This window comes from Gorilla gorilla, chromosome 10 (genome assembly GCF_029281585.2).
Source record: "Gorilla gorilla gorilla isolate KB3781 chromosome 10, NHGRI_mGorGor1-v2.1_pri, whole genome shotgun sequence".
Taxonomy (NCBI): domain Eukaryota; kingdom Metazoa; phylum Chordata; class Mammalia; order Primates; family Hominidae; genus Gorilla; species Gorilla gorilla.
Genome location: NC_073234.2, coordinates 87,152,814 through 87,178,540, shown reverse-complemented (window position 1 = coordinate 87,178,540; position 25,727 = coordinate 87,152,814). Strand labels below are relative to the sequence as shown.

General features: G+C 39.9%; 1 protein-coding gene across 3 annotated transcripts in view; it reads right to left on the bottom strand.

Annotated features, from left to right (window-relative positions):
• Positions 1-25,029, bottom strand: part of TBC1D15 (TBC1 domain family member 15) — an 84,981-nt gene extending 59,952 nt beyond the window's left edge. Inside the window, exon 1 of one of the 3 annotated variants that reach the window (XM_004053576.4) lies at positions 24,812-25,029. In XM_004053576.4, the coding sequence (XP_004053624.2) occupies positions 24,812-24,907 (96 nt within the window). In that variant the 5' untranslated portion in view covers positions 24,908-25,029. Of the gene's footprint in view, positions 1-23,392; positions 23,521-24,811 lie in introns of those variants that run through there. The other 2 variants (XM_004053577.4, XM_055358047.2) reach the window with 2 other exon arrangements.
• Between the last annotated feature and the right edge of the window lie 698 nt (positions 25,030-25,727).

Sequence of the window (25,727 nt, the reverse complement as noted above, 5' to 3'; positions counted from 1 at the left end):
ACTAAAAATACAAAAATTAGGCAGGCATGGTGGCAGGCGCCTGTAATCCCAGCTACCCGGGAGGCTGAGGCAGAGAACTGCTTGAACCCAGGAGGCAGAGATTACAGTCAGCCAAGATCATGCCACTGCACTCCAGCCTGGGCAACAGAGCGAGACTCCATCTCAAACAAAACAAAACAAATAAACAAAAAAAAAAAACACTCAACTGCAGGTGAAAGTCATTCTCTTTAAAAGCCACTCTACAGAGTTTAGAAAGGGAATTGTTCCACTAGATGCAAGGACATCAATGGAGGCACACATGAAACGAAAACAAAAAGTAGCCGGATGCAGTAGCTCACACCTGTAATCCCAGCACTTTGGGAGGCTGAGGTGAGCAGATCATGAGGTCAAGAGATCAAGACCATCCTGGCCAACATGGTGAAACCCCATCTGTACTAAAAATGCAAAAATTAGCTAGGCATGGTGGCACGCGCCTGTAGTCCCAGCTACTCAGGAGGCTGAGACAGGAAAATCGCTTGAACCCAGGAGGCAGAGGTTGCAGTGAGCCGAGATGGTGCCATTGCACTTTAGCCTGGGCAACAAGAGGGAAACTCCGTCTCAAAAAAAAAAAAGCAAGGAAATAGGACACCACCAAGGGAACATACAATTCTCTAGTAGCAGACCCCAGTGAAAAAGAAATCAACAAAAGGAATTCAAAATAATAACCTTAAGGAAACACAATGAAATACAAAAAAAATACAGATAATTCAATAAAATCAGGAAAATAATTCATGATATGAATGAGAAATTCCATAAAGAAATAGAAATAATAAAAAAAGAGCCAAGCAGAAATTCTGCAGCTGAGGAATTCAATGATAAAATAAAAAAATAAAAGAGAGCTTCAACAGCAGACCTGATCAGCAAAAGAATCTCTGAATTTAAAAATAAGTAGTCTAACATTACCTATTCAGTGAGGGAAAAAAAAAGAGTGACAAAAGCCTATATGCCTTATGGGACACCATTAAGCAAGCATATATTCCTATTTTGGCACTTCCAAAGGGATGAGAGACAAGAAAAGGTATAGAAAACCTATTTAATACAGTAACTGAAAACTTCCCAAGTCTGGAGATATAAAAAACATCCAGATCCAGAAAGTTCACAAGTCCCCAAATAGATTCAACCTAAAAAGGTCTTCCTTAAGGTACATTATAGTCCAACTGTCAAAAGAGAATTCTAAAAACAGCAGGAAAAAAACGTCAAGTCACATATAAGGAAGTCCCTGTTAGATTAAAAGCAGATTTCTTTTCTTTTCTTTTTTTTTTTTGAGACAGTCTCATTCTGTCGCCCAGGCTGGAGTGCAGTGGCACAATCTCGGCTCACTGCAAGCTCCGTCCCCCAGGTTCATGCCATTCTCCTGCCTCAGCCTCCTGAGTAGCTGGGACTACAGGTGCCCGCCACCACACCTGGCTAATTTTTTGTATTTTTAGTAGAAACGGGGTTTCACCATGTTAGCCAGAATGGTCTCGATCTCCTGACCTCGTGATCCGCTCGCCTCAGCCTCCCAAACTGCTGAGATTGTAGGCGTGAGCCACCACACCCGGCCTAAAAGCAGATTTTTCCTTAGAAATCTTATAGGCCAGGACAGTATGAGATGATATATTCAATGTGATGAAAGAAAAATACTTCCAGCCAAGAATACTATATCTAGCAAAGCTATCTTTCAGAAATCAGGGAGAAATAAAAGTCTTTTCCAGACATGTGAAAACTGAGGGAATTTATCACTACTAGACTGGCCTTATAAGAACTGCTCAAAGGAGTCCTATATCTGGAAGGAAAAAAAGATGAAAATTACTATCATGAAAACATACAAAAGTATAAAACTCATTGCTAGAGCAGATACACAAAGGATAAAGCAAACAGAATCAAATCTTACCATTACAGAAAACCACCAAACTTCAATGATAAACTATGAGAGCAAAAAAGGAACAAAGGATATACAAAACAACCAGAAACAATCAACGAAATGAGGGGAATAAATCCTCACCTATCAATAACAATCTTGAATGTAAACAAATTAAATTGCCCACATAAAAGATACAGACTGGATAAATGGAATTTTTTAAATGACCCAACTATATGCTGCCAACGGGAAACTCACTTCATCTGTAAAGACACCTACAGACTGAAACCAAGAGAGCAGTAGTAGCTTTACATGTATCAGATAAAACAGACTTAAAAATCAAAAACTGTAGAAAGAGACAAAGAAGGTTATTATATAATGAAAAAGGGATCAATTCAGCAAGAGGATATAACAATTGTAAATACATATGCACTCAACACCAAAGCACCCAGATACATAAAGCAAAATACTAGCTCTAAAGGGATAGCTATACTCCAATACAGTAACAGTTGGGGACTTCAACACCCCACTCTCAGCATTGGACAGATCATTTAGGCAGAAAATCAACAAGAAAAAAAAAATGGATTTAAGCTGCACTTTAGACCAAATGAATCTAAAAGACATTTACAAAACATTTTATCCAACAGCTGCATAATACACACTCTTTTCATCAATACATGGCCAATACCCTAGGACAGAACATGTTAGACCACTAAACAAACAAATCTAAACAAGTTTAAAGGAACTGAGATTATACGAAGTATCTTTTCTGACCCTAATGAAATAAAACTAGAAATCAGAAACAAGAACTTGCAAATTTGTACAAATACATGAAAATTAAACGTTTCTGAATGACCAATGGGCCAAAGAAGAAATTAAGAAGTAAATTTTTTAAATTTCTTGAAACAAACAAAAATAGAAACACAACATACCAAAACCCATGGGATACAGCAAAAGTAGTATTAAGAAGGAAGTTTATAGCAATAAACACCTACATTAAAAAAACAGGAAGAGTTCAAATAAACAACCGAACAATGCATGTCAAGGAACTAGAAAAACAATAACAAACCAAATACAAGTGAATAGAAAAAAAGAAACAATAAAGATCAAAACAGAAATAAAATTGAGACCAAAAAAAAAATTTACAGAACAAAGTTGACTTATTTGTTAAAGGCAGCCAAAATTGACAAACCGTTAGACAAACCAAGAAAAAAAGTGAAAAGACCCAAATAAAATCTGAAATTTAAAAACTATACATTAAAACATACCACAGAAATACAAAGGATCATTAGAGAGACTACCTACCATACTCCAACAAACTGGAGTATGGATAAAGTCCTGGACACATACTACTTATCAAGATTGAATCAAGAAGAAACCAAAAACCTGAAAAAAACAATTACAGTACAGTAAGTTTGAATCAGTAATGAAAAGTCTCCCATTAAAGAAAAGCCCAAAACCCAATGGCTTCACTGTGGAATTCTACCAAACATTTAGAGAAGAACAAATGTCAATTCTTCCCAAACTCTTCCAGAAAACTGAAGAGGAAAGAATTTTTCCAAACTCATTGTATAAGGGCAGCATTACCCTAATACCAAAACTAGACAAAGACACAACAAAAAAAGAACACCATAGGCCAATATCCCTGATGAATACAGATGCAAAAATTCTCAACAAAATACTAATAAGTGGAATCCAGCAGCACATTAAAAAGATCACTGACCATGATCAAACGCAATTTATCCCAGGATGCATGGATGGTTCAACATATGCAAATCAATAAATGTGATATATCACATCATTAGAATGAAGGATAAAAATCATACGATCATCTCAATAGACAGGAAAAAAAGCATTTTATAATATTAAACATCCCTCATGATAAAAACTCTCAGCAAGTTAGTAGAAGAAACATACTTGAACACAATGAACTCTACAGCCAACATCATACTTAACAGGGAAAAGTTCAAAGTTTTTCTCTAAGATCTGGTACAAGACAAGGATGGCCACTTTCACCACTTTTAGTCAACACAGTACTGGAAGTCCTAGCCAGAGCAATTAGGCAAGAGAAAGAAAGAAAAGACATCCAAATTGTAAAGAATCCTTGTTTGCAGATATAATCTTACACATAGAAAACCCTAAAAGCTCTACCAAAAAACTCCTAACACTGATTAATTACATAAAGTTGCAGGACACAAAATCAATGAACAAAAATTAGTACTATTTCTATACACCAACAATGAACTAGCAGAAAAACAAATCAAGAAAGCAATTCCATTTATAATAGCTACAAACAAAAAAGGAAATAATGTAGGAATAAATTTAACCAAGGTGAAAGATCTGTACAAGAATAACTACAAACACTGATGAAAACTTGAGGACATAAAATAAAGGCATCCATGTTCATAGATTGGAAGAATTAATATTGTGAAAATGATCACAATACCAAAAGCAATCTAAACATTCAATGCAATCTCTATCAAAATACCAATGACAACCTTCCCAGAAATTGAAAAACAATCCTAAAATTCATATGGAACCACAAAAGATCCCAAAAAGCCAAAGCAATCCTGAACAAAAAGAACAAAGCTGGACGCCTCACACTACCAGACTTCAAAATGTACTACAAACCTACAGTAACCAAAACAGCATGGGGCTGACATAAAAACATACACAGACCAATTAAAGAGAATAAGGAACCCAGAAATAAATTTAGAGCCAACTGATTTTTGACAAAGTCACCAAGAACATTCATTGAGGAAGAAACAGTCTCTTCTACAAATGGCGCTGGGAAAACTAGGTATGTATATGCAGAAAAAATGAAACTAGAACCCTATCTCTCACCATATACAAAAATCAACTCAAAATGGATTGAAAGGCTAGGCATGGTAGCTCATGCTTGTAATCCTAGCACTTTGGGAGGCCAAGTCAGGCAGATCACCTGAGGCTGGGAGTTCAAGACCAGCCCGGCCAACATGGTGAAACCCCATCTCTACTAAAAATACAAAAAAAATCAGCTGGGCATGGTGGTGGGCGCCTGTAATCCCAACTACTTGGGAGGCTGAGGCAGAAGAATCGCTTGAACTTGGGAAGCAGAGGGTGCAGTGAGTTGAGATCACGCCACTACACTCCAGCCCGGGCAACATAGTGAGACTCCATCTCAAAAAAAAAAAAAAAGGATTGAAGCTTAAATGTAAGTTCCAAAACTATGAAACTACTACAAGAAAATGCTTCAAAAACTACTAGAGGAAATTATTCAGGGTACTGGTCAGGACAAAGATTTTACAGAGAAGAATGCAAAAGCACTGGCAACAAGAGCAAAAACAGACAAACAGGATTACATCAAAATAACTTCTGCATAGCATAGGAAACAATCAACAAAATGAAGATACAACCTATAGAATGGGAGAAAATACCTGCAAACTATACATCCAACAAGGGTTTAATATCCAGAAGATACAAGAAAGTCGAAAACCTCAACAGAAAAAAAAAATACTCCAATTTCAAAATGGGCAAATAAGCTAAATAGGTTATCTCTCAAAAGAAGACATACAGGAAGTTTATATTCAGAGCAACTTGAATCTACGCTACTGGATTGCAATCTTCAATCTTGGCCCAAATAAACTCTATATCTACATTTAAAAATGACGACGACAAAAAAAACATGCAAATGGCTAACAGGTATATGAAAAAAATGTTCAACATCACTAATTAGCAAGAAAATACAAATCAAAACCTCAATGAGATACCATCTCATCCCAGAAAGGCTAATTAACTGATGACTAATTTTTTGTCATCAAAACTACAAAAAAAAAATGCTGGTGAGGATATGGAGAAAAGATAACTCTTATACACTGCTGGTGGGAATGTAAATTGGTACAAGCACTACTGAAAACAGTATGAAAGTTCCTCAAAAAACTAAAAACAGTGGCCAGGCATGATGGCTAAAGCCTGTAATCCCAACACTTTGGGAGACCAAGGCGGGCAGATGGCTTGAGCTCAGGAGTTCAAGACCAGCCTGGGCAACACGGTGAAACCCTATCTCTAAAAAAATATAAAAATAATTAGCCAGGCATGGTGGCACGTGCTTGTAGTCCCAGCTATTCAGGAGGCTGAGGTAGGAGAACTGCCTGAACCCAGAAATTGGGAGGTTGCAGTGAGGCAAGATTGCATTACTGCACTCCAGCCTGAGCAACAAAGAGACTCTATCTCAAAAAAAAAAAAAAAAAAGAAAAAAAAATTACCATATGATCCAGTAATCCCACTTTTGACTATATTTCAAAAAAAAAAAAAGAAAACCAGCATGTCAAAGAAGCACTCCCAAGTTTACTGCAGCACTATTCACAATAGCCAAGATACAGAGTCAATCTAAGAGTCCATCAACAGATGACTGGATAAAGAAAATGTGGTGGCCGGGCATGGTGGCTCACACCTGTAATCCCACCACTTTGGGAGGCCGAGGTGGGCAGATCCCTTGAGGTCGGGAGTTCCAGACCAGCCTGATCAACATGGAGAAACCCCATCTCTACTAAAAATACAAAATTAGCCATGCATGGTGGTACATGCCAGTAATTCCAGCTACTCAGGAGGCTGAGGCAGGAGAATCGCTCAAACCCAGGAGATGGAGGCTGCAGTGAGCCGAGGTCACGCCATTGCACTCCAGCCTGGGCAAGAAGAGCGAAACTCCGTCTCAAAAAAAAAAGAAAGAAAGAAAATGTTGCATATATGCACAATGGTATACTATTAAGCCATAAAAATGAAAAAAATCCTGTCATTTGCAGTAACATGGATGAGCACTGAGGATATATGTTAAGTAAAATACACCAGCCACAGAAAGATAAATACCACATGTTCTCTTACGTGGAAGCTAAAACAGTTGGCTTCAACGAAGTAGAAAGTAGAACAGCAGTTACCACAGGCAGAGAAGGGTTGTGGAAAGGGGAACAGACAAAGGTTGGTTAATGAATACTAAAGTACAGCTAGACAGGAGGAATAAATTCTAATGTTCTACAGCACTATCACATGATATAATTAACAATTTATTGTATATTTTCAAATAGAAGAGCAGATCATGAATGCTTCTAACACAAAGAATAAATGTTCTAAGTGATAAATATACTAAGATTTGATTACACATTATATACATATCAGATTATCACACTGTACCCCATAAATATGTACAATTATTATGTGCCAATTAAAAATAAAAGCAAAATCTAGATTTTTTAAAGTCCAACTAAAACTTCAATAATACATAATGAAGATATTTCTTAATTACTCTATCATGAATTGATTCCTTAGTATCATCCTGCCATAAAACATTCTGCTTATGTTTATCAATTGTAATAATTGATATTTGAAAAGCTATCTCTACACATATTTGTCACAAAAAAATTATTTTGTTACAGGGAACAATTAGGATGTGAATAATTTCATCTCAGATAACATTTGTTAGTAGAATAAGCTTTCAATTTCTTCACTCTAGTTTTATTCATGATCTCTAACGCAAAAATTAAAAGGTTCTGGGCAGCTGCAGTGTCTCACACCTGTAATCCCAGGACACTGGGAGGCCAAGGCAGGAGGATCACTTGAGGCCAGGAGTTCAAGACCATCCTGGGCAGTAAAGCAAGACGCCCCCCCCCCCCACCCCCATCTCTTAAGAAAAAATAAATTAAAAAATTAAATTTAAAAAATTGTAAAAGAAAGCTTCAAATGCTTTTATCTGCTATGTAATATTTTTATTACGCATTACTTTACGAAAACATTTCTACATTATCACATCTGACCCTCAAAATTCAGTTAGATAGATATTATCATTCCCATCTTGTAACTGAAAAAACTGCAAGAAAATCAAGTGATTTGCTCAAGGTTCTTCCACTGCTCTGAGGCTGAGACTCAAAGGTCTACTCTACAAGTTTTATTTGCCCAAAGAGTACATAATGAAAAAGGCTATCAACTTAAGGCTCAGCATATACGGACACTGACAAAATTGTTCCAATATCCTACGTGCTGTTTGCATCCCAATCTGTAGTATTCACCAACTACCAGTGCTGTGAACATGAGTAGGTCCTCTGTACTACAGGAAGCAAAGAAAGAGCATCAGCAGTCCCTTTCTTCCTTTCTACTACCTAAGATTTGAGAGAAAATGAAGAGCTCACAGGAACAGTAGAAAAAAAAATAAGTCAGGAAAAAAAAAGAAAAAAATATATATCCCAAGAAGGTAAAGGTCAATGGAAATTACAATCAGGAATCTGGCAAATTGAAGGCTAAAAGAAGAAAAAGACTTAAACAAAAGTCTACACTACCAGAGACATGCAACATGTTGGAGACTCCTCCCATAAGAAGCCAAATTCTACAAAGAATCAGCACCATGCATCTCAAACAGCAAAAGAATGTATAGGCAATACATTCTCATGACTGTTACCTTAGGGATACAGAGGCATCAATATGTAAAAATGGAATAGCCTAATCAGTTTCCCAGACCATATCTGAGATATTACTAAAAGTCTATATAAGACCCCCAAGCCTAACAACTTACTAATTTGAGATATTTTACAAGGGAACAAATTATATGGCAAAAACTTATCTAAAATACATCTCTAATGGGGATATAAATGATGTTTTCATTTCATCTTCCAGTTCATCTGGCAGAGAACAATGAATACGAAAACTGCTCAAAGGATACATAGTGTCAAAATCAAGTTGGGTGGTTTGGCAGTATGGGGGCAGGGTGAACCATAATTTCTGTATGGTCCAATCTTTTAAAATCAAGAAATAATGTATTTGATTAAATGAATTTAAACTGAAATTTGAACAACAAGATACCCCCCCTCAAAAAAACCACATACAATAACAAGACAAAAGGTGCAACTGATTAAGAAAAACAAAACTCTTAAAAACCCAGTAATACTAAGTAGAAGATATGGAAGAACCATTTTTTAAAAAAGACACAATAGCTATGTTTTAATACTACTATTAATAAAGAAATGCAAGAAAGTGATTATGATAAAAGGATAACGGTTTCTTAGGAGACAAGAGGTGGTACGTGGAAGGTCATCTGGAGTTATTGGCAAACGTCTTTTTTTTTTTTTTTTTTTTTTGAGATGGAGTCTCGCTCTGTCGCCCAGACTGGAGTGCAGTGGTGCGATCTTGGCTCACTGCAAGCTCTGCCTCCCGGGTTCACACCATTCTCCTGCCTCAGCCTCCCGAGTAGCTGGGACTACAGGCACCCACCACCACGCCTGGCTAATTTTTTTGTATTTTTAGTAGAGACAGGGTTTCACCGTGTTAGCCAGGATGGTCTCAATCTCCTGGCAAAGGTCTATTTTTTAACCTAAGCTGTGATTACAAGTTTGCCTTATGATTCGTTCAGCTATATGGTAAGTATGATTTTCACTATATGAATTTTTACAACAAAAATGCTAAAAACTACTGGTGATAAACACAAAATGATATGGTTTGACTGTATCCCCACCCAAATCTCATCTCAAATTGTAATCCCCACGTTGAGGGAGGAACCCAGTGGGAGGTGACTGGATCATAAGGACAGTTTCCCCCATGCTGTTCTCAGGATAGTGAGGGAGTTCTCACAAGGTCTTATAGTTTAAAAGTGGCAGTTTCCCCTGAGCATTCTCTCGCTCCTGCCGCCATGTAAGACATGCTTTGCTTCCGCTTCCCCTTCGCCTTCTGCCATGAAGTTTCCTGAGGCCTCCCCAGCCATGCGAAACCGTGAGTCAATTAAACCTCTTTCCTTTATAAAATACCTAGTCTCAGGTATTTCTTTATAGCAGTGTGAAAACAAACTAATACACAAAATGTAAAGTCTTAAATAGGATCTAAATCAAATCTCAAGGATACTGAAGGAATTCTGTCTGATGGAAAACATGATACAAATTCAACAATGAAAAAATACACCTTGAGAAAAAGAAAGGGAAGAACAGATCAAAGATTTGAAGAAGTAGCACCACCTGTCACCAAGCGAATCTGCAAAAGAAGGTGGGGGGGAGAGGAATGCTATTGTTTTGGAAGATTATACAGACTATCAATGAGAAGGAAGAAAAAAGACACTTTAATACAAATTACAAACTGGTATAAAACCACTCTATGTATATGATGATGACCTTCAGCTATCCAAACATCTACTGGCACATTCTCTAAATACATACCATCTGTTAAAATCCTTGAATATCTTGCTGATAATGTCGCCTGTCAGAAGGTACAGAACAGAAAAGAGAATTAATGCAGACCAACAAGAAGGAAATGGTAAAATCTTGGGAGAAAAAAACCATCTTAAGAGTTCATAACAACAAAGAGAACAAATTTGGAACACAAACATTCAGCCTACGATTGAAGGGGAAAAAAGATGTACAGAAGAGATAGGTATTAATTCCACCAAAAACAGAAAGGAAAAAGAAACCCTATATAAAAACTTCCACTTCTGGCCAAGATGGGATGACAGGCTGGATTTAACCTCCCACCAGAAAAATAATAATAATAATAAACTAAACTAAAAATACTGACCAACCTATGAAACAATGGTTTTCATGATACTCCCCATCAAACAATGAAGGATAGTGACTACTGAGAGAAAGGAACCAAATGAAGTGAGCAATACAATTGTCTAGCTTTATGTTGTGAGTTCCCAGCTATGGGAAAGGGAGAGAAAACTCAGAAGGTGTCCAGTGAGGAGAGAGATGTGGGAAATAGGGGATGCCAATACAGCTAGAGTTCACAGGAGAAAGTACCAGAGAAAAGAGAAGAACACACAGGGAACTCAAGAAATCTGCAGTCTTCCTCGAGTATTCAGCAGAGTATGGAACAGTGCATGTTTGTCAGTAAACTCTTCAAGGCGAGAGGGAAACTATTAGAAGAAACTATCTGCAGGCTCACATAACTGTTTGCACCAGTCAGAGGGGGAAATCTCATAATTCACAAAGCACTCCCTTGCCTCATCCGTGAGGCAAAATTAGTTCTATACTAAAGGCAGTGCTGATACCATTTAGCAAAGTTTAAAAGCAAGACCCAAAAGTACCCAACTGACTCCAAGCAACTTAAGTGCCTTCTAACACAAAACTCAATAGTATTTTACAGAACACAAAAATATCTAGCACCCAAAAAGAGAATTCAACATATCTGACATCCAGTAAAAAATTTACCACTAAGGCATGCTAAGAGCCAGGAAAATATGACCTATAACAAAAAAAGTAATCAATTACGATTGACCACAAAACAACACAAATAGTAGTGAAGGATATTAAAGTATTATTTTAAGTCTATCCCATATGTTGAAGACACTAAAGTCACAACTCCGCCAGGTGCAGTGGCTCACGCCTGTAATCCCAGCACTCTGGGAGGGTGGTATGGTTTGGATCTGTGTCCCTGCCCAAATTTCATGTTAAATTGTAATCCCCAATGTTGGAGGCAGGGCCTGGTGGGAGGTAATGGAATTATGGGGGCAGTTTCTCACAGTTTAGCACCATCTCCCTTGGTGCTGTCATGTCAATAGTGAGTTCTCCTGAGATCTGATTTTGTTTAAAAGTATGTGGCACCTCCCCTCTCTCTATTCCTCCTGCTCTATGTGAAGTGTTGGCTTGCTCTTTGCCTTCCGCCATGATTGTTAAGTTTCCTGAGGCCTCCCTAGAACCTGAGCAGATGCCAGCACCACACTTCCTTTACAACTTGAAGAACTGTGAGCCAATTAAACCTCTTTTCTCTATAAATTGCCCAGTCTCAGATATTTCTTTATAGCAGTGAGTATTGACTAATACAGAAAATTGGTACCAGAAATGGGCATTGCTATAAAAACACCTTAAAATGTGGGTGCAGCTTTGGATGTGGGTAACAGACAGAGGTCAGAAGAGTGTGGAGGGCTCAGAAGATAGGAAGATGAGGGAAAGTTTGGAATTTCCTAGAGACTGGTTGAACGGTTGTGACCAAAATACTGGCAGCGATACGGAGAGTGAAGGCCAGGCTGAGGAGGTCTCAGATGGAAATGAGGAACTATTGGGAACTGGAGTAAAAGTCACTTTTGCGATGTCTTAGCAAACAGCCTGGCTGCACTGTGCCCCTGCTCTAGGGATCTGTGGAACTTGGAACTTGAGATGGATGATTTAGGGTATCCAGTGGAAGAAATTTCTAAGCAGCAAAGTCTTCAAGATGTGGCCTGGCTGTTTCTAACAACCTATGCTCATATGCATACGCAAAGAAATGACCTGAAACTGGAACTTATATTTAAAAGGTAAGCAGGACATAAAAGTTTAGAAAATTTGCATCCTGGCCATGTGGCAATAAAGAAAAGCCCATTTTCAGGAGAGGAATTCAAACCCACGGCAGAAATTTGCATAACTACCAGAAAGGCAAGTGCTGATAGCCAAGACAATGGGGAAAAGGCCTTGAAGGCATTTCAGAGACCTTTGCAGCAGCCATTCCCATCACAGGACCAATGCATAGGAGGGAAAAATGGTTTCCTTGGCCAGGCCCAGGGCCCTGCTGCCCTGCACAACCTCAGGACACTGCTCCCTGCATCCCAGACACTCCAGCTCCAGCTGTGACTCAAAAGGGCCCAGGTAAAGCTCAGGCTGCTGGGCCCTTTTGAGGCCCACAAGGTGCAAGCTATAAGCCATAGCAGTTTCCACATGATGTTAAGCCTGCAGGTGCACAGAATGCAACAGTTGAAGCTTGAGAGTCTCTGCCTAGAATTCAGAGGATGTATGGAAAAGCCTGGTAGTCAAAGCAGAACCCTGCTGCAGGGGCAGAGTCCTCATGAAGAACCTCTACTAGGGCAGTGAGGAGGAGAAATGTAGGATTGGTGCCTCCACAAGGGCACCGCCTAGTGGAGCTGTGAGAAGAGGGCCACTGTCCTTCAGGCCCCAGAATGATAAATCCACCAAGAGCTTGCACTCTCAGCCTGGAAAAGCCACAGGCACACAATACCAGCCCTTGAGAGCAGCCACAGGGGCTGAGCCCTGCAACGCCACAGGGCAGAGCTGTCCAAGGCCTTGGGTGCCCACCCCTTGCATCAGTGTGCCCTGGGTGTGGGACATGAAGTCAAAAGAGATTATTTTGGAGCTTTAAGATTTAATGACTGCCCTGCTGGGTTTCAGGCTTACATGTGCCTGTAGCCCCTTTCTTTTGGCCGATTTTTCCCTTTTGGAATGGGAGCATTTACCCAATGCCTATAACCCCATTGAATCTTGGGAGTAACTAACTTGTTTTTCATTTTACAGCCTCACAGGTGGAAAGGACTAGACTTGTCTCAGATGAGACTTTGGACTTCTGAGTTAATGCCGGAAATGAGTTAAGACTTTGAGGGACTACTGGGAAAGTATGATTCTACTTTGAAATGTGATAAGGACATGGAGATTTGGGAGGGGCCAGAAGAGGAATGATATGGTTTGGATCCGTGTCCCCACCTAAATCTCATGTTGAATTACAATACCCAACGTTGGAGGTGGGGCCTGGGGGGAGGTAATAGTGGGGGTGGTTTCTCATGGTTTAACACCATCCACTCTTGATGCTGTCATCACAATAGTGAGTTCTCATGAGATCTGGTTGTTTAAAAGTGTGTAGCACCTCCCCCTCCCCCTTCCTCCTGCTCTATGTGACGTGTTGGCTTGTTCTTTGCCTTCCACCATGAATGTAAGTTTCCTGAGGCCTCCCAGAAGCTGAGCAGATGCCAGCATCATGCTTCCTGTACAGCCTGTAAAACTATGAGCCAATTAAACCTCTTTTATCTATAAATTACCGAGTCTCAGGTTTTTTTTTTTTTTTTTTTTGAGACGGAGTGTTGCTCTGTCACCAGGCTGAGTGCAGTGGCACAATCTTGGCTCACCACAAGCTCTGCCTCCCGGGTTCAAGCGATTCTCCTGCCTTAGCCTCCCAAGTAGTTGGGACTACAGGCGCGCACCACAACACCTGGCTAATTTTTGTATTTTTAGTAGAGACGGGGTTTCACCATGTTGCTGAAGATGGTCTCGATCTCCTGACCTCATGATCCGCCCACCTCGGTCTCCCAAAGTGCTAGGATTACAGGCGTGAGCCACTGTGCCCGGCCTCAGCTATTCCTTTATAGCAATGTGAAAACTAACTAATACAGAGGCCCAGGTAGGAGGATCGCCTTGAGGGCAGGAGTTCAAGACCAGCCTCGGCAACACAGCTAGACCCCATGTCCACAAAACAAAAAAAATAGCCAGGCATGGTGGCACATGCCTGTACTCCTAGCTACCTGGGAGGCTGAGGTGGAAGGATCACTTGAGCCCAGGAATTCAAGGTTGTAGTGAGCTATGATCATATCACTGCACTTCAGCCTGGGCAACAGAACAAAAACTCTGCAGCTGCCTGTGGCTGTGCAGCCAACCTGCTCAGAAGGAGCTGGGTCGCCCACTGTGCGAACCCCGCCGGCTCCACATGGCAGGTGAAATGCACTGGTTTAGAACTTCTGATGTCTTTCAAACCACTCTAGCCAGTGTAGCCCCAGTATTTACCATGACAAAATTTGACAGAGAAATGTTACTTCTTTTGAAAGGAAGAAAACTGAGTTATACCAAGAGTTAGGTCTTCAAGCCAGAGATTTGAGGTTTCACTATGTAATGAGTATCACAGCCAGAAATAATAGGATTATCATGAGAATGGAGTATTTGAAAGCTGAGATAACTCCAGAGTGTCTTCTGATATTAGATTATCATAATTTAAACTCACAGCGATGGCTGTTCCGGGAACTCTCTTCACAATTGTCTGGAGAGGGTCAACTTGTTAGAAACCCTTTAATTTTTTGAGTTTAGAGCTATAGAAGCACTCCTGCAATACTGGATCAACACCCTTCAGGGGAAACTTAGCCTTTTCCAGCCACTGATCCTCAAGACGCTGGAAGCTTTGGTGGACCCCAAACATTCTTCTATAGACAGAAGCAAACTCCACATTTTACTACAGAATGGCAAAAGTCTATTAGAGTTAGAAACACATATTAAAATTTTCAGAGTCAATTTTGGAGATCCTGGATGAGAAAGAGTTGCTAGAAGAGCTCTATCAAAATGGAGTGACCCCCGAGTCTTTGAAAAGAGCAGTACTGGGACTGACCATGCAGAGGAGATAGAGCTGCTGATGGAAAACTACTACCGACTAGCTGACGATGTCTCCAATGCAGCTTAGGAGCTTAGGGTACTGACTGATGATTCACAAAGTATTATTTTCATCAATCTGGACAGCCACTGTAACGTGATAATGAAGTTGAATCTACAGCTGACCATAAGAACCTTCTCTCTTTCGCTCTTTGGAGTAATGGGAGTTGCTTTTGGAATGAGTTTGGAATCTTCCCTTGAAGAGGCCCATGGAGTGTTTTGACTGATTACAGGAATTATGTTCATGGGAAGTGGCTCAGCTGGAGGCGCCTGCTTTCATTCCTTGGACAACAGCTAGAAGCTCCATTGCCTCCTATGATAGCCTCCTTACCTAAAAAGATTCTTCTGGCAGATAGAAGCGTGGAACAAAAAACAGTCTCAGACCTGATGCACTTGGATCAGGCAGGAGTATCCTAACAAACCATGAGGAACAACCCTATGGACACTGAAGTTTTTTGGTTTTTTTTTTTTTTTTTTTTTTTTTTTTTTTTATAATCACAGTTAATTTCTGATACTTTTATTATTGTCTTGTATGGAGTCAGACACTTGAAAAAAATTAATATCTGATGACAAAATATTTTGGCAGTCACAATACTAGAACTTGACTGCATTTCCAGAATTCTGAGTTAAAGAAACAAAGTGTTTGCTTTGTAACAGGCCAAAATTCTATTTCCTGCAAACTTTAAATGCTGTTTTTATAGACATGATGTGAGGCAACAGAAGAACAGACAGTTGTATAGATTTTATTTAATTTATACATAACAAGAAAAGTATAATTTCAGGCTGAATGAAGCCTATGAGCTTGACAAACCCATAGGAAGCCATAGTTCTTTGTCACCACAGGGAATTACGTCTAAGTGAATTTCCTGATTCTCAGGTGACTAAAAAGCTAGCACTGTATGTATTAACCTTAAAACAAACTCTGAAAGTTTGTGCTTTAAAAAACAAACTTTGACATGACATTATTTTCTTAGATTTGGCCCCCCTTTTATATAAGATGAATAAAAATAAATAATTTTTTTAAAAAGACCCAAAGGAACTTGTATTAACAGGATTTGTATCCAGAATATAAAATCCAGGACATAAAAAGAACACTAAAAACTCAGTGACAAAAAAAACACAGTTTGAAAAAAAATAAGCAGAAGATTTAAACAAACACTTCATCAAAGAAGATACAAGGACAGCAAATAAGCACATGGAAAAATACTCAACACCATTAGTCATTACAGAAATGTAAACTGAAACCATAATGAAACACTATTACACACCTATTAGAATGGCTAAAATTAAAATGACTGACATTAAATATGGGCAAAAATATGAAGCAACTGGAACTTTCATACGCTGCCAGCGGAAATATAAAACACTACACCTACTTTGGAAAACAATTTGGCAGTGTGTTAAAATGCTACTCACACAACTAATATATATGATCCAGCCACCCCATTCCCAGGTATCCAATCAAGAAAAATGAAAGCATATTTTCATAAAACACATATACCAATGCTCAGAGCAGCTTTATTTTATTTTATTTATTTGTTTGTTTTATTATTTTTTTCGAGACAGAGTTTCGCTCTTGTTGCCCAGGCTGGCGTGCAGTGGCAAGATCTTGGCTCACCGCAACCTCTGCCTCCCGAATTCAAGCGATTCTCCTGCCTCAGCCTCCCGAGTAGCTGGGATTACAGGCATGCACCACCATGCCCAGCTAGTTTTGTATTTTTAGTAGAGACAGGGTTTCTCCATGTTGGTCAGGCTGGTCTTGAACTCCTGGCCTCAGGTGATCCACCCACCTCGGCCTCCCAAAGTGCTGGGATTACAGGTGTGAGCCACGGCACCTGGCCTAAGAGCAGCTTTATTTGTAACAGTCAAAGTGGAAATAACCCAAATGTCTATCAAACACATGACTAGATAAACAAAATGTGGTATACCCATACAATGAATATTATTTGTGGGGTTTTTTTTCCGAGACAGTCTCGCTCTGTCACCCAGGCTGGAGAGCAGTGGCACAATCTCGGCTCACTGCAACCTCTGCCTCCCATGTTCAAGCAATTCTCCTGCCTCAGCCTCCCGAGTAGCTGGAATTACAGGCACATACCACCACACCCAGCTAATTTTTGTATTTTTAGTAGAGACAAGGTTTCACTATGTTGGTCAGGCTGGTCTCGAACTCCTTACCTCGTGATCCACCCGCCTCAGCCTCTCAAAGTGCTGGGATTACAGGCGTGAGTCACCGTGCCTGGCCCAATGGATATTATTTGGAAATAAAAAAAAAAAAACCAATGATACATACAACAACATGAATTTCAAAATAATTATCCTGAATAAAGAAAGCCATACAAAAACAGAGTATATACTATATAATTCCATTTATATAAAGTTCTAGAAAATTAAAACTAATTTATAGTGACCAAAAAATGCTCAGTGGTTGCCTGAGGACACATGGAGTGATGGAGTACAGTGAGTCACGAGAAAACTAACAGAGGTGGTGAAAACATCATTATCTTAATTGTGTTCATGGGTTCATGGTGTACACAAATGTCAAAGTTGTATACTCTAAATACATGTGGCCTATCATATCAATTGTATCTCAAAAATAGCTGTATAGGCCTGGTACAGTGCCTCACCTGTAATCCCAGCACTTTAGGAGGCCAAGGTGAGCGGATCACTTGAGGCCAAGAGTTCTAAGCAGACGGAGCAACATGGCAACACCCCATCTCTACAAAAAATACAAAAACTAGCTGGGTGTGATGGTGCATGCCTTTAGTCCCAGCTACTCAGGAGGCTGAAGTGGGAGGATCACTAGAGCCCAGGAGGCGGAGGCTGCAGTAAGCCGAGATCACACACTGCACTCCAGCCTGGGCCACGGACCAAGGCCATGTCTCAGGGCAAAAAAAAAAAGTCTATTGTTGTAAACAGTAAAAACCTAATTAAAAATAAATACACACATACATGAGGACATTCTCACTAAAAAGAAAGAAATTAGTCCTGCCTCAAAAAAAAATTAACAATCATACCCGCACTTAGCTGGGAATCAGGTGTTCATAGGAAGCAAAATATATCAAGAGCATTCAAAGACTTGCCACTTGGTGGTGCTAAACTGACTGTATAAAACTCAATTCAACAAACTTTTATGAAGCAATTATGTGCCAGACATCATAAAGAACAGAGAGATTAAAAGGTATTAAGAGTTCCTTGCTTGTCTGTACCTGGCAAAATTATTAAAAAGGTAAAGAAGGAATATTCTAAGTGTAAAAATACTACAAAAAAAAGGAGGAAAGTTTTCCTTTTGGGATAAAAATGTCTCATGCCCTCCAGGCTCTTATTTATTCTTAAATATTTGCTAAGATGCCCAAGCAGATAAGTACATTTATAAAACTTCCAATGATGGCCTGCTGAAAGCAACAGAAACTGTATTTTGTTTTTCTCCTCTAGCAAAGGAGCTATGTCAGATATAACTTATTAAAAGAGTTCTGGTGACCACAGCAAACATTTTAGAATAAATTTTCTCACCTCTAATTTAGCAAAAGTTTTAATTAAAAAGCAAAAATGAGGCAGAAAAACAGATAAATTCAACTTTTAGACAGAATGAACTTTTGCACAATCCAACTCAAGAACATCCTTCCTGACACAAAGAGCTGGAAAAAATAAGGAAGTTTCACAATACAGTAGTAATTTTTTATACTGTCCCTACACTTAATACTGAATTTTTACTTACATTATGATTATTATAATTTTTATTTATTTCCAAAAATGGAAGATAAAGGAAAAATTCAACCCAAATATTTTAAATGTAGCAGTAAGTTTAGGGTAAAATTATTGCCCTAAATCATTCTCCAAACTTGGAAACCCATCACCTATCATACACAACATGCATTCTTAACTTTAGCAATTATGTGAACTTACTGGCTAATATAACAACCAAAAAAGGTACAAAAGTTCAGTTTCTTTCAAAACTATTTGGCATACAGATGATAATTTGAGCATATGGTTCCAGAAAGCATCCCCAGGAAATGCGAGACTGAGCATCCTAATGGGCTCCACACCCAAATATCTAAGCACCTACTTGGTATCTCCATTTCAATAAGGCATCTTAATCTCATGTGTTCTATCTAAACCTGCTCTTCTTCTATATTCCCAATTCTGTCAAAGATAGCTCATCCACCCAGTTATTCTAAATGCTTCTTTCACCATCCAGACCCTATAACCTAAGTCCCTCGAACCTTCTCCTCTGACACTGGCCCCTTATCATTTCTAGCCTAAGTCACTAAAATAACATTCTGATCTCTCTTCTTCTGATCTAGTCACCTTCCAATAATCTGTCTAAGGTGCATAATGTATAACCACTGCCCAAACTAACCTTTACAAAATGTCCATCTGGTTATACCACACAGGGGCTTAAAAATCTTCTGACTTTACCCTTTACCTCTACAGTGAGGCTATACTTCCTGATATTCCCCAACACATAAAACATTTCTGCCTTGGGCCACTGTGAACTCTGTTACCCAAAAGCTTTGTGCCTTTTTTCAGGTGTATTCTGTTCCATCTACCTGGAACACCCTTTTATCCTTTCTCTCTGCAAATAACTTCTACTAAATCCTTCAGAAAAGAACATAAGCAATAGCCTGTCCAAATTCTTTGAACTACTCTCCATTCCACTTAATCTGATTTAGAAGTTTCTTTACTCACGCATTCAGCACATTTATGAGCACCAACCACATGCTGGAAATAAAAGGTGTCAGTGGAAAAAACACACACAAGGAAAAGTGTCTGACTAAACTAGCAGTATTATGTAAGCCAGTAAATCAATGTATATAGTAGAGTGTAATAGAGGAATGCAGAGAATCCTGAATGAGGTACCATTTTCAGTTACTTCTTCAATAAACATACAGTAAACGCCTACCATGTGCCAGGTACAGAGCAAGCTACTAGGTGTAAATAAGTAAGATTCAATCACTGCCTCCACAGCAGTTACAATCTAACGGGATGACAAGAAAACAGACAATTACTACATGTAATTGTACCAACAGGCTGCCACAGCAAGCCCTAATAAATGCTATCTTACCTAGATTTAGGAGGCTCAGGCAGAGTGAGAATCAGGAAAACTTACTTAGAGCGACATATAAACTGAGATCTAAATAATGCCAATTTTAATTAGTAGAGGGTATAGGGAAGCAGAGGATATATGTTCTTAGCAGAGGATATATTTTATACAGAGCAGTAGTTCACTGCATGATTGAAACCCAAATACCAGAGAGTAGAGTCTAAATAGTTTAGAAACAAAAACAGAGACCAGATCAGATCATAAAGGGCTGCATAAGCCATGCTAAAGAATTTAGGAGTTTGAAATTTATCCCGAAGACAGACAAAAGCAACTAGAAATTTGCCTTTTCTAAGCCAATAAAGTGGCTGCAGGGCCAAGAACGAACAGCTGCAGTAATCCAGGGAGGGAGAGACTCATGGTTGCTTGAACTAAGGCAATGGTAGTGGGGATTAGGAAAGGCAGATGGCTTAGAAAGATATTTAGAAGATCAAAATGACAAGACTTCATGACTGATTAGATGTGAGAGGTGAAGGGGAGAACAGTCAAGGACAAAACTGTGTAGATGAGGTTATTTACTGAGAGGGAGAACAGAAAGAAGAAAGCAAACTGAGTTTTATTTGGGATGTGTTAATGAGTAATGACTATGGAACTAAAAAAATGCACAATACAGGTGGTTGTAAGGGCAATACATCACGGATAGTCTGAAGTGAAGAATGCTTTGAGATATAGAGAATGGTACAACTCTCAAGGAAGAGCAACTGGCAGAACTATTATTGCTTCTCAAGGATATTGGTGTGCCAAGCGAAGTCAGATAGGAGACGTGAATAATTTAAGAGTTGGAGGAGATACACAGTCAGCGCTGCAATGAACCATGATCACACCACTGCACTCCAGCCTGGGTGACAGAGCAAGACTGTCCCAAAAATAAATTAACAATAATAATAATACAAGTCTGTGTTTAACCACCCTTGTATCCAAAGAACTCAGCACATAGGAGGTACTAAAACGTTTGTTGAACTAAAGAATGCCAGAAAAATTTCAAAATAAGACATACTCCTATTATATCCTAGTTAACTACCATGTTAAAAGATCCAGTCTAGGAAAACAAGTCTCTAGGAAAATCTAGATACTAAGAATATTCATCTTTCTAAAGCACAAAAATTTTAAAGGACTATGAGCATATTTAAAAAGAATTGGTTAGGGCCAATTTTAAGCTACAAAATAAATTCTTACTAAAAATGACATCACAAATTCTAATTAAGAAAAAAAAAACAGCTCATTTCCCTATTGTTTCAAGTAATTTTCTTTTTCATTTTTTGAAACACAGTCTGCCCGTCGCCCAGTCTGAACAAGTGGCACAATCTCAGCTCACTGCACTGGTTTCAAGCGATTCTCCTGCCTTAGCCTCCTGAGTACCTGGGACTACAGGCGTGTACCACCATGCCCGGCTTCTGTATTTTTAGTAAAGACAGAGTTTCATCATGCTGGCCAGGCTGGTCTCAAACTCCCGACCTCAAGTAATCCACCCACCTCAGCCTCCCAAAGTGATGATTACAAGCATGAGCCACCGTGCCCGGCCAGTAATTTTCAATAGAAAGAAATTCTAATACACTAACAGGAAAACCTAGAGTGAATGAAGTGTATACTACAATAGGATTTTACAACTCTGAAACAAAAGAGCTATTAATGGACCCATTTCTGCCACTCTAATCCCTCCTCATTTTCTTTTTCTTTTCTTTTTCTTTTTTTTTTTTTTGAGACAGGGTCTTGGTCTGTCACCCAAGCTGGAGTGCAGTAGCACCATCATAGCTCACTGCAGCCTCCAAGTCCCAGGCTCAGGCAATCTTCCCACCTCAGCCTCCCAAGTAGCTGGGACAACAGGCACATGTCACCACAACTAGCTAATTTTTTTATTTTTCATAGAGACAGGGTCTTGTTATGTTGCCCAAGCTGGTCTTGAACTCCTGAGCTCAAGTGATCCTCCCACCTCAGCCTCCCAAAGTGCTGGGATTACAGGCCTGAGCCACGGCACCTGGTTCCTCATTTTCTCATACCTTCTTGCTTCTTCCTCTTCACTGAATACCTATTATGTGCCAGAATCTATGTTAGGGGCAGATGAAACATTTCAGGATCTGACCTCATGATGATTAGTTCAGTCTACAGTTTCTAATATATTTACTCATTAATCCTCATACCAAGCATAAAGTAGGTACTGTTATCATATCACAGATGAGGATACTGAAGCACAGAGAGGTTAAGTAATTTTACTGAAGTCGCTTGTAAATGTGTGGAGATAATTTCTGAAACTAGTTTGGTTTCAGAGACCAAGCTCTTAACCATTACCTTTTGCTGCTTCCCTACAAGACAGAGATTAACTTCCTCCATCACTTTCCGAAACTCCAAGTTCAAAGCAAGTAGAGTTGTAAGAAAAGTTACATCCTAGGTGGAGACACTGAGAGACTCTAATTCAACAGAGCTGGTAGCCCACCATCTGTACTTTTATTAAAAAGTATCACGAGTGATTTTTGTGAGCCTTGGTTAACATTCACTCCCCTGGATTTCTAAACTAGAACTCTTAGCTAAAACTTGAGGGGAGAGGGGAGATGAATAAATAAACATACACACACATTTTCTCCCCATCCCCTTTCCTAAAGAAAAAAGATTAGGAAGTAGGGAAGCATAAAGGTATCATATCTTTTTATGTTACATTAACCAGCTTTCATTATTATTATTATTATGCTGACGATAAAAAAGTGAAGAGTTTTCATTTGCTTTTTAAATCAAGAGATTATCAGAGGTTTGCGCATTAGAAAAATAACTCCAGTGGTGGTGTAGAGAAGATTAAGGGCAGAGACTGTAGAAAAGGAGTAAAATCAGCCAAGAAATCAAGAATAGAAGCAGACTAAAAGCCTGAACTATGCGCTGATAGTAAAGAAGATGAAGTAAATTTAAGAAATCTCTTAAGGTAAAACTGGTAGGACATGGTTATTGATTAGAGAGTGTTGTAAGAATGAATGCCTCCAAGTATGTTTAACATGCAACCAGGTGAAAGATGATGCCATTAAACCAGATCTGAACTTACTGAGAGAAGAACAAGTGGGTTTTGTTGGTCATGATAGTATTACTTGGGAGAGGAGCAGCTTTTGGCATGGAAAACTAGTTTCAGTGGAGTGATGGCAATAGATGTGAATTTGCAGTGAATGAGAATAAATGAGCTTATGAAGCAGAATTACTAAATATAAGTCTCATTTTAAGAAGTCAGACTATGAAAGGTAGTGGCTGCAAAGAGTGAAAAATGTTTTTCATTTCACAACTCTGCTTCATTGCCTCAAGGATTCTTTCAAAATCAATCCAAACCTGAAAGAGGGAGATGTTTAAACGGAAGGGATCCCTTCTTGAAAAGTCCCAGCCTGGATCAGTTTAGATGGAAAATCAAACAGGATAATCTTCAAATATGCAGTAAGTCAAGCAGTATATCAGCATCCACCCTGAATATAAAAAGAAAAAAACTGACAAGACAACCAAGGAGCACGAATCCAAAAAAGGATGCCCACCTATCCTTTAAAAGAGCCAGTACGTACAAGTGTGTAATTTTATGTTTTTTTTAAAAAATTTATATAACCCTAACAACTCCAATACAAGAAATAATGATTGGCATCTCCTCCATTCTACAGATAAAGAACGCGAAAAGACAAAAGTCACAATTGCCCAATTTTCCAAGGTCATACTTCAGATTAACAGCAAAACCAAGCCCATATTTGTCATTCAGCCGCCTAGTCTAATACTCCAAACACCAAACCACAAACGCTGTCAAATAATTCAAAATGGGGTAGGGAAAGCAACAGGGAGACATGAGTGAAACTCAAGGAACAGAGGACACTATCTGCAATGAGTAAACAACGATTAGTGTTCGATGAGTCACTTCAGTTGATTCCAGCTGTTTATGAAATACTCCTGCACTGGGAAATACTACCGGTGGCATATCATAAAGCTGATAGCCCTAACTATGCATAAGATGTGCCCTCGGAACGCGAATAGGCACTATTCGACGAAATCTCCGCACGTAATTCTAGTTCCCAATGAAATTAGGAGTGTCACTGACCACCTCCGTAAACCAGCAAGACCAATACTCCTACTGAAATGCCTACGAAATAAATATTTGAATGGACGCCTTCCTAGACAAGCACAGGATGGTGTAAATCTCCATTTCTCTCAGGAAACACGTCCTGCTGCTCACAACCACCAACCAACTCAGCAGCTTGGTAAAAACAGACCCAATACACTCGTTTCTTCTAAGCGCACAGCTAGCTGCCTAGCACCTATTCAGCTCCTCCCGAAGGAAGCATAAACATCTTCACCAAAGTGTAGCAAAGAAGACAGAGGCAAGTCGGGTTAACGCTTCAAAGAGAGAAAAGACGTTGGAGTCAGAAGAGCAGACATAAAGAACTAGAGTCAAGAAACAGTGAATCTGGGGCAAAAAGGAACTAGAGAGCCACCTGTCCCTTAGTAAAGGTAATACGAATAAAAGCCTCTCTGCTCTGGGGCAGAAGAGCGCCGAGGCCTAGCTGGCCTTGGAGCAGTAGCCGGCTCTGTAACTCCGCGGCTGAACTGGCATTCTCGGGAAACCAGCTGGTACCACCCAGTCTTCTCCTACAGACGCCACGGGTTGTCTGGACACAGAAAGTCCCTCGTGTCCCTCCCCCAACCAGCTGCCAGGGAGCAAAAGCATCCCCGTCCCAGAGAAAAGCCGAGGTCTTCCTGGAGGCCGTTACCTACCTTCCCGCTCACAACACCCGCCGCCGCCATGTTTCCTGCGCGTGCCTGGTAATGACGTAGCAGAACCTCACGTGTCTCTCGGACATACAACAACATCCGGCAAAACTAGAATAACATCCGGGCGGGAAAGGGGCGGGGAGTGGCGGGAAGGGAGTGGAGGAAAGGGGCCGGGCGGAAAAAAGCGGCCTGACGCGTGCGTGCTGAACTGGGCTCAGAGACGGCTGGGGTGGAGTCTCAGGCCTAACGCTACGCTTGTGCTTGCCCCACGTTCCCCCCAAGGAAGACTGTTAAAATAATGTGTACCTTACTTGTATTGGAGTTTGTCGAGACTCTGAAGCTAGCGCAGGCCACGCCAGTTTGGTGAGATGAAACGAATACCATACTGAAAGCCAGCAAGATTTGTCCTGGTTTTTTGTTGTTGTTGTAGAAAAGGAGTCTCGCTCTGTCGCTCAGGCTGGAGGGCAGTGGCGCGATCTCGGCTCATTGCAGCCTCCGCCACTCGGTTCAAGCGATTCTCGAGCCTCAGCCTCCCGGGTAGCTGGGATTACAGGCGCGCGTCAAACGCCCAGATAATTTTTAAATTTTTATTAGAGACGGGATTTCGCCAATGTTGCCCAGGCTGGTCTCGAACTCCTGACTTCAGGTGATCCGTCCGCTTCAGCCTTTGCCCAGAGAACTGGGATTACAGGCTTAAGCCACCGCGCCCAGCCCATTAGCCTGGTTTTGTGGCAGTAGGCAAATCACCAGTGCACTCGAAACCTCAGTTTCTTATAGTAAAATCGAGATAGTGACGTTGCGGTGAAGATCCAAGAAAGAGCAGCACTAACATGGAGATATCCCAGGCACTATACATGGAGACTTTTCCCCTCTGTATATGAGGTTTCTCTATTTGTCTGGTCACTCACTGCCACTCACA